This window comes from Salvelinus fontinalis, unplaced genomic scaffold, assembly GCF_029448725.1.
Source record: "Salvelinus fontinalis isolate EN_2023a unplaced genomic scaffold, ASM2944872v1 scaffold_0074, whole genome shotgun sequence".
NCBI classification, from domain to species: domain Eukaryota; kingdom Metazoa; phylum Chordata; class Actinopteri; order Salmoniformes; family Salmonidae; genus Salvelinus; species Salvelinus fontinalis.
The window spans coordinates 508,750-518,744 of record NW_026600283.1 but is presented as its reverse complement, the minus strand read 5'-3'; the positions used below and the strand labels follow the sequence as shown (position 1 = coordinate 518,744).

The window sequence follows — 9,995 nt, the reverse complement described above, 5'->3', positions numbered from 1 at the left end:
TTTTAATAATTTAATGAAAAGACAAACTTCGCCTACCCGAGATCTGTGGCTAAATCGAGTGTGCCTACTGTGCTGGCCAATCAGATAGCTCAAATTACTGTGACTACAGCTTCCACGACCAATGCCACAGCAAAGTTTGATACTAGTCAATGTAAGATTTTCAAACTTTTAAGACAGTGACCAGAGAGAGACTTTCAGAGAATACAGCAAAGAGCTGCTGTTGTTATGACTGGGTTTTTATTCAACACTACTACAAAACATGATTTTCCCTACTTCCACTGGTTCTGCAGCTGCAATGAACGAGTAGCCCGGCGTTTTCATTATTATTAACAACTCTTCATGTCTATTTTAATATCAAGGAATATTACACTTTCTCTGGTCATAGGAACAACATAAATTTGTTGGCAGATGTGGTATGACTCGAGTTTCACCATCAGGTGGAAGACGGTGTCCCCTCTCTCTGGTCAGACTCACTGGAGGAAAAGGAGAGAGCAGGGACCGTGAGAGGCGGACCCTCTGCTGCTCACTCCTTCGCTGAGACTAATACAGTGTTCAAAACAAGTGTGAAATCTCAGAATTCTGACTGCAGTGCGTCTCAGACTTCTGTTTTACCTCGAATCTGTTTCACCTAATCTCAGACATCCGACTTCACAACTGGGAACTCAGGGAAAAAAATTACCAAGAAAAATCGCTTTGAACAGTCATCCAACTCAGAATTCCAAGTGGGAAACTCGGGCATTTTTGTCGAGCTCCGACGTTCCAATCTGAAGATGACGTCATCATTTTACCTCTTTTTTTTCAGAATCCCGAGTTGTCTTGAAAGCACCCTTACAGATGCAGGTACCATCAGTCCAGTCATATAAAAAGCAAATCATTTCTGTTTAGCTGTGCCTCACAAGTGCTACACCGACTGATCTATTTTGTTATCAAAGGCTGAGTTTTAAATATAATATGATCTGAGAATATCAATATTAGCCGGCCAGGCATATAGCCAATATGCTGTGATAATGGTTCCATGTTTCATGAGCTGAAATAAAAGATCCCTGATATTTTCCATATGCACAAAAAGCTTATTTCGCTCAAATTTGTTTACATCCCTTATTAGTGAGCATTTCTCCTTTGTCAAGATAATCCATCCACCTGACAGGTGTGTGCATGCATGCCATTGTCGTGGCAATTCTACACAGGGACACCCAAAGTCAATCTTAAATGAAACATTGTTTATTAACAGCTAACTGGAGAGGTTCCAACTTGATGCACCATAGTGCACGTCTGTCAGGAGCTCTTTTGGGACAGTCCCGTTAGATCTCTTATATACTGCTTACAGACATGTTACATAGGCATGATTTTGCTTATCATTCATAATTAATTCATCATTAACGTTTGGTTTATGTATGTGACAGACCAATACCTCACAAGGCTTCTTCTCTCCAAGCTGAAACCTTGAAACTGAGATATCCTTTTGTTCTCAAAACAATGTTCAGGGCATACTGCCAAATTGCAGACACTGATAATGAGGATTCAGTCACTTGCGTGAACACATAAACTGCTTATTAGAAAAGCACAAACAGAACACAGAAATTGGTTATTAGAAAAGCACAAACATAACATTTTCCATCACACCATCAGAGTGGAAGGTAGGCCTCAAGGCCTGGAGCACATGCAAATAGCACTCGATCATATGGCTCAAATTCAAGGTGTGTATTTTACTACTTGAACTGGAAATATTACGCACTGTGGCTGTAATGGACAGGACAACCAATAGCTGTCTAATTTGTAGTCTATATGTCCATAATCTAGCCTAATCCAAATAAACTAATCCCCAACAGGATGAAATAAAGAGAGAGGAGGAGGACAGTTTCAATGTTTTTATTTAGAATTCTAACGATTCTGGAGATAGATTATTTTTTTTATATAAGAGCAAGAAACATGACAATCACAGTTTTAACAATCTGGACAATATATTGAAGAGGAGTTTCTTTGGCACCAGTGAAATAAGAGAAGACTACATAGGCTACTTCACTAACACTTTACTTGAAGCTGACAGATATACAATAATGCATTATTACCTGTTGTACATTATGTATGAACCAGGGGAGGCTGCTAAGGGGAGGACGACCGGTTGTAATGGCTGGAACGGAGTGAACGGAAACCATGTGTTTGATGTATTTGATACTAATGCACTTATTCTGCTCGAGCCATTACCAGGAGCCCGTCCTCCCCAATTAAGGTGCCACCACCCTGTGGTATGAACCCTTATAATGTTTTATTATCAACTGTTGCCATGCTATATCTCTCTATGTTTTCTATACATTCACTGAGAGATGATACAGTACTAAGATATTCGAGGGTCATGAATGATGATACCTACAGATTGTACACCAAATAATGTGATATAACCAAAGATTTTTGGTATCCATTACTAGGAGTTACAGATTTGCCGATACAAAACGCTGCTATAGATTCTTCAATGAACCTGGTATTGGCGATACTCTCTTTGTTCTCGATTCTGGAAAGCAGTTATCTTATAAATGTCCATGTCCAGTGGCATGTGGTTGTACAAACAGCAGAGAAACCTCAGAATGATAGTAAATCCATGTTTTGTATCAATGTGTGTAGAGCTTTGTATTAACGTGACACACTGTCTGGCCGCGGCCGCTTCGCATAGAAATGACTAGTTCTGTCAAAGATGCTGGAAAATTCTAGATGTCCGACAGCTAAGATGGCGAGGATCCTCCTTGCGCGGTACAAAACATGGATTTACTGTCTGAGTTTTCAGTGTTTTTTGTAGAACCACCTGCCACTGGATAGAAACATTTCTAAAATAACTGTTTCCCAGAATGGAGATGGAAGACAGTATCGCCAATACCAGGTTAGTTGAAAAATATATGGCGGTGTTTTCTCTAGGCAAACCTGTAACGGACAGTAATAGATACCAAAACTCAAAACTCTATCTGTAGCTAATATTATGACAAGTGTTGTACTGATTGGCTTGAATTGTATATATTAGGTCAAGCAAAGTTAGCATCTTACATACACAAGTATACGTTCAGGTTTAAACTTTAAGCAGAAGCATAAGAAGATAATTATACCTTTTAGCAACTTCATCATCCTCTTTCACATGTGAAACAGAAATCTGCCCCTGACACACACACACACACACACACACACACACACACACACACACACACACACACACACACACACACACACACACACACACACACACACACACACACACACACACACACACACACACACACACACACACACACACACAAATGCAAGCACATACATTGCACACAATGACATACAGAAAGACACACAGAAATGAACTGTAATTGTGTGTGTATGGGTGTGTGTTTTTGAACAGAGGGTCTGAGTTTTTTAGAGGATGATGGACAGAGTGTGGGAGTGGGAGTGGGGAAGTATGTTAGGGAATAGGTATATGTGTATTTATTTTGTGTGTGTGTGTTTTAGGGGACTTTGACAGCTGGGCTCCTATTCCACAAGTCTCTCCTCCTTCTCTTACTCCTCTTCCTTCTCCTCCACCTCTTTCTACACTTACTTCTCTCCTTCCTTCTCCTACTCTTTCTCCCTCTGCACCTTTTCTTCCCTGTCTTCCTCACCGAAGGGCGAGATAGAGTGGAAGGCATCATGTGGGAGCGTGGCAGAGAGAGCGTACTCCTCGCTCCCTCCCTCCGTCATAACCGACAGATCCACATCTGCCTCAGGAACATGTGATTCTAGGAACGGTTTGGAATCAGAAAAACCGTTGGATTCTGGAATTTCGTCAGATTCTGGAACTTCACTGACAGCCACCTCTTTCATCTCCAAAGCCTCAGCCTTGGACTCCTCCAGCCCCGGAGCCAGTTGGGAGTGCACCTCGGTGAAGAGGACATCCTCATCAGGGTTGGCCAGCGGGGAGATCTCGATGGAGGCCACGGCAGTAGGCGAAACCCCGGTCTGGGATGAGGCCTCCACCTCTGCTTCAGCTTCAGGTTGGCCCTCAGACTTACGATTCTGTTACAGCAGGACGTAGTCATGTCAGATGAATCCACAACAGTGTGAGTGTTTGTGTGTATGTGTGTGTGTGTGTGTGTGTGTACTGACCTTCTTGATGCTGAACGTGAGAGGGGACACTTTGAAGGAGGAGCTCTTTGGGTGGTTGGGTGTCAGGCTCTTCTTCATCTTCTCTCGTTTCTCCTGTGACACAATCTTGTTCATCTTCTTCTCTATATTCGCTTTGGAGAAGGCCCTCTTCAGACTGTCCACCTGCAATACATTGTACAATACCATGCAGTCAGTGCATAGCAGGAAATCTCCTAACCCTTACCCCTAACCTCCGACCCCTGATCTTAAGCTCTGCAATACATCAATAGTCAGCATTGAAAACGCCACATGGCCACAGAACATGACCTTGACCCCTAACCTCTCACCCATAGACTTTGACCCCTAACGCCGGTTTTCTCCATCACTCACCTTCTTTAGACTGGAGCGTTTAAACTTATCCGTGCGGGATTTGTCTGTGTGCTCTCCTGCCAGCTCGTATACGCCATCTCCCACCTCGTCCAGGTCCGCCTCCAGCCCTACGTCCTCGTCCGAGGATAGGTCGATGGTGTGAAGCCCCTCCTCCGTGGAGCGGTTGGCGTCGATGACGGCAGTGGGCTCCTCCCCCTCCTCAGCTTCACGGGGGAAAGGAACAGTATCCTTGACAAACACACTGGTTGGGATTTCATTCTCCTCCTACAGAGAGAGCGAAGGAAGAGGGAGGGAGAAGGAGAAGAGGGAGGAAGGTAGATGAGAAAGAGAATGAGAGGGTGTAAAAAGGAAAGTGTATGAAGAAGTTAGAGAAAGGAACTAATGAACTGTACGTTCATCATTCAAAACAGATGTGGTGTGTTGCTATATTTAATCATCTTTATTAATAGCTAATAGTTTAGGAGCGGGTCACATTTATACTACCGTTCAAAAGTTTGGGGTAACTTAGAAATATCTCAACGTCAACAGTGAAGAGGCGACTCCGGGATGCTGGCCTTCTAAGCAGAGTTCCTCTGTCCAGTGTCTGTGTTCTTTTGCCCATCTTAATATTTTATTTTTATTGTCCAGTCTGAGATATGTCTTTTTCATTGCAACTCTGCCTAGAAGGCCATCCCGGATCCTGTTGACATTGAGACTATTGTTTTGCGGGTATTATTTAATGAAGCTGCCAGTTGAGGACTTGTGAGGCGTCTGTTTCTCAAACTAGACACTCTAATGTACTTGTCCTCTTGCTCAGTTGTGCACCGGGGCCTCCCACATCTCTTTCTATTCTGGTTAGAGCCAGTTTGCGCTGTTCTGTGAAGGGAGTAGTATACAGTGTTGTACGAGATCTTCAGTTTCTTGGCAATTTCTCACATGGAATAGCCTTCATTTCTCAGAACAAGAATAGAATGATGAGTTTCAGAAGAACGATCTTTGTTTCTGGCCATTTTGAGCCATAACAGAACCTTGTGATTTTTTTACACTACTTATTAGTTTCCACCCAACGTCAATATTATCAAGCCTGTAAGACTGAGTAAGTGTCCATATTAACAAAGGAAATTGAAGGACTAACAGTACAGTTAGATAGCAATAAAAACGGTACCATAGAGGCACAGAATAAGTTAGAGGAAAAACAAAAAGAAATGGAGGAACTTATTCAAGAAAGATCCAGTGTAATATATTATAAAAATAAAGCGAACTGGATGGAATATGGGGAAAAATGCACCAAATTCTTTTTCAATCTTCAATATAGAAATGCTACCAAAAAAAAGTATTAAAACTTGTTACAAATGATGGAGTCACGCATGATTCACCAAATGATATTTTGAAAGAGGAAGTAAAGTACTTTAAGAATATGTTTTCGTTTCAGGCTCCTCCATCTCCACTAACTGAAACTAATTGTATGGATTTTTTTCCTATTAATAATGTAAAATTAACATCTGTACAGAAAGACTCATGTGAAGGCCAAATTACAGAGGAGGAACTGCTTGATGCAATTGGGGCCTTTAAGGATGGGAAAACTCCAGGGCTGGATGGCATACCAGTGGAAGTATACAAAACTTTTTTTGATATACTCAAAGGACCATTATTAGCTTGTTTTAACCACTCCTATATAAATGGTAGATTATCAGACACGCAACAAGAAGGTCTGATATCGTTATTACTGAAACAGGACCCAAGTGGTATATATAAAGATCCAGTCCAATTAAAAAATTGGAGACCTCTTACACTTCAGTGTTGTGATGCAAAAATCCTAGCAAAATGCTTGGCGCATAGAATAAAAAAAGTTTTGTCAGATATTATTCATCCTAATCAGACAGGTTTTTTACATGGACGATACATTGGAGATAATATAAGGCAAGTACTGGAAACAATAGAACACTATGAAATATCGGGGACACCAGGTCTGGTTTTCATAGCTGATTTTGAAAAGGCTTTTGATAAAGTACGACTGGAGTTTATATATAAATGCCTAGAATATTTCAATTTTGGGGAATCTCTTATAAAATGGGTTAAAATTATGTATAGTAACCCTAGGTGTAAAATAGTAAATAATGGCTACATCTCAGAAAGTTTTAAACTATCTAGAGGAGTAAAACAAGGTTGTCCACTATCGGCATATCTATTTATTATTGCCATCGAAATGTTAGCTGTTAAAATTAGATCAAACATTAATATTAATGGATTAGAAATCCGTGGCTTAAAAACTAAGGTGTCATTGTACGCTGATGATTCATGTTTTCTTTTAAAACCACAACTAGAGTCTCTCCACGGCCTCATAGAGGATCTAGATACCTTTGCTATCCTCTCTGGATTAAAACCAAATTATGATAAATGTACCATATTACGTATTGGATCACTAAAAAATACACATTTTATATTGCCATGTAGTTTACCAATTAAATGGTCTGACGGAGATGTGGACATACTCGGTATAAAAATCCCAAAAGAAAGAAATGATCTCACTCCAATAAATTTTTATAGAAAGTTAGCAAAAATAGATAAGATCTTGCTACCATGGAAAGGAAAATACTTGTCTATTTGTGGAAAAATCACCCTGATTAACTCTTTAGTCATATCACAGTTTACCTATTTGCTTTTGGTTTTGCCTACACCTAGTGACCTGCTTTTTAAATTATATGAACAAAAAATATTCCATTTTATTTGGAACGGCAAGCCAGATAAAATTAAAAGGGCCTATTTATATAACGAATATGAATTCGGAGGGCAGAAATTATTAAATATTAAAGCATTAGACCTCTCACTAAAGGCATCAGTCATACAAAAGTTATACTTAAATCCAAACTGGTTCTCTAGTAAACTGGTACGAATGTCTCATCCTATGTTCAAGAAGGGCCTTTTTCCCTTTATTCAGATTACACCTGCTCACTTTCGGTTGTTTGAAAAGGAAATAATCTCCAAAATATCATTATTTTTTAAACAAGCCTTAGAAAGTTGGTTGCAATTTCAGTTTAATCCACCTGAAAGGACGGAACAAATAGTACAACAAATATTGTGGTTAAATTCAAATATAGTAATTGATTAAAAAAAATGTATTTATCGAAGAAATGTTTAAAAAAGGTATAATTTTTGTGAATGATATCATAAATAGGACTGGTGGAGTTATGTCACACATGCAGCTAACACAGACATATGGAAATGTCTGCTCTACCCAAAATTACAACCAATTAATTGCAGCATTACCACAAAAATGGAAGAGGCAAGTAGAAGGGGAAAAAAGTAAGGAACTTGTATGTCGGCCCTGTATTAAAGAACATAAATGGTTAAAGAAAAGTGTGATAAATAAAACATATACCAATTTCATTTAAGGACCAAAAAACTGACAGCTGTGCCATATAAATTGCAAAATAGTTGGGAAGAGATTTTCGATGTACCCATTCCATGGCACATGGTTTATGAATTGATACGCAAAACAACGCCAGATTCAAAACTTCGAATTTTTCAATTTAAATTACTGTACAAAATTCTTGCAACTAACAGAATGTTATATATATGGGGTATACAATCTTCCCAGCTCTGCAGATTCTGTTGTGAGGAGGCAGAGTCATTAGATCATTTATTTTGGTATTGTCCATATGTAGCTCGTTTTTGGTCACAGGTCCAGGAATGGCTGAAGAATTGCAACATTTGCCTAGAACTAACGCTACAGATAGCAATACTGGGGGATTTGAAAAGCCATAGTCAATCAATCAATAATATAATAATTATTTTAGCAAAAATGTTTATTTTTAATTTACAATCTGTAGAAGCTATGAGAATAGGAAGGTTCAAATCTTTTGTGAAGCATCACAGCACAGTTGAAAAATATATGGCAAATAAAAATCCGAAATGGATGATGTTGGAAGATAGATGGGAAGGGTTGAGTGGAACTGAAGGGTGGGACTAATAACAAGATAAACAATGTAGGGCATACGGGATCTGTGAAATGTGTATAGGTGCGGAGCTATTGTGAAATAGCACAGTTACAAGTGGAAATAAAATTGGATGGACAACAGAAATAGAGGAAGGACAAAGAACAAACAAGAGAGAACTATTATAAAGTAGTCTGTGTCTGTAAAATAGGTATAAGATGTATAAATTGAAGGTAAAAGCAGAAGTGTTTATTAGTTTACTCCAATTGGGGGAGCGGTGGTAGGGTTGCGGGGAATAATAATAAAGGTATATTCTTTAAAAAAGTATGTATGTCTATATAGGTATGTGTATGTATATATGTATATATGTATGCATGCGTGTATGGATATATATATTTACCCCAAAAAATATGGGGGATTGGAAATGATGCAGACAATTACATTGGAAGCAACATTCTTTCCGCAATATTAAGCTGATCCACCCCAAAGAAAAAAAGAAAAAAAAAGACTGAGTAAGTGGTTAAGTAGTATCTTAAAGGGAAAGTTCCGCTTGTTAAGTTTTTTCCCATTCTTTTGGGATTGAGGCCAGGAGATTTTTCATTTCAAAATTGTTGTCATTTAAGCTAGAGCGATTTACAGGAGCAATTAGGGTTAAGTGCCTTGCTGAAGGGCACATCTACAGATTTTTCACCTAGTCAGCTCAGGGATTCGAACCAGCGATCTTTCGGTTATAGATATATATATATATATACATGAAAACGTTGAAACCCTTCTGTGGTGACGTGTGGTGGTGGGAAACTGCATAGGCCTATTAACTTTGAAAACCTTCTCTGGTGACGTGTGGTGGTGGGAAACTGCATAGGCCTATTAACTTTGAAAACCTTCTGTGGTGGCGTGTGGTGGTGGGAAACTGCATAGGCCTATTAACTTTGAAAACCTTCTGTGGTGGCATGTGGTGGTGGGAAACTACATAGGCCTATTGAGTTATGGAATCAATGGATTTGTGTAAACGTTATTTCCAAACCATGAACACATACCATCTACATACAGTCACTAATCATTGTTACATTCCTAATGACATTTCACAAAATGGCCGACACAACACACACACACACACACGCACACACACACGGGAAGGATGCACACACAGTGTTGTTGGGCCCAGGCTGGAAACACAGTCCAGCCGTGATGATACAGGTACAGTGGCTGGGGGGGGTTGTTCTGCTGGAAACTTTGTCACAAAGATATCATGTAGCGCTACATTAAAGAAGGACACACAAGGTTGCTGGGAACAATCATAAAGGCAGAGGAATGTCGAAAAAGAGGGGAAGGAAGCCAAAGCAACACACACACACACATGCACACACACACGCACACAGGGGAGGGAAGCCAAGGCGAGGCAGCACTCAGAGTTTCCACCAAATGCTGGACATGGGCCAAACCCTGAGAGGAGGAGAGAGAAGAAGAGGGAGGGAAGGGAGCGAGGGAAGGGAGGAGAGAGAAAGGAGAGAGGGAAGGAAAGGAGAGAGAAAGGAGAGAGGGAAGGGAGGAGAGAAGAGAGAGAGGGAGGGAAAGGAGAGAGGAGGAGAGAGGGAGGGA

At 40.0% G+C, this 9,995-nt stretch overlaps 1 protein-coding gene across 1 annotated transcript; it reads right to left on the bottom strand.

Moving 5' to 3' along the window:
* Nucleotides 1–1,853: 1,853 nt before the first annotated feature.
* On the bottom strand, nt 1,854–4,880 carry LOC129842909 (caveolae-associated protein 2-like). The gene is made up of 4 exons (XM_055911609.1): nt 4,875–4,880; nt 4,483–4,746; nt 4,114–4,275; nt 1,854–4,023 (listed from the first exon to the last, which is right to left on the bottom strand). Exons 1-4 carry the CDS (start codon nt 4,878–4,880, stop codon nt 3,586–3,588), a joined length of 870 nt encoding a protein of 289 aa, XP_055767584.1. The 3' UTR covers nt 1,854–3,585.
* Between the last annotated feature and the right edge of the window lie 5,115 nt (nt 4,881–9,995).

Bases quoted from the DNA above. Each gene is read 5' to 3' on its own strand.
- LOC129842909 (XM_055911609.1), bottom strand. The intron at 4,276-4,482 runs GTGAGTGATGGA...AATGTATTGCAG, and splicing joins AACGCTCCAGTCTAAAGAAG to GTGGACAGTCTGAAGAGGGC. The intron at 4,024-4,113 runs GTCAGTACACAC...CTGCTGTAACAG, and splicing joins TCACGTTCAGCATCAAGAAG to AATCGTAAGTCTGAGGGCCA.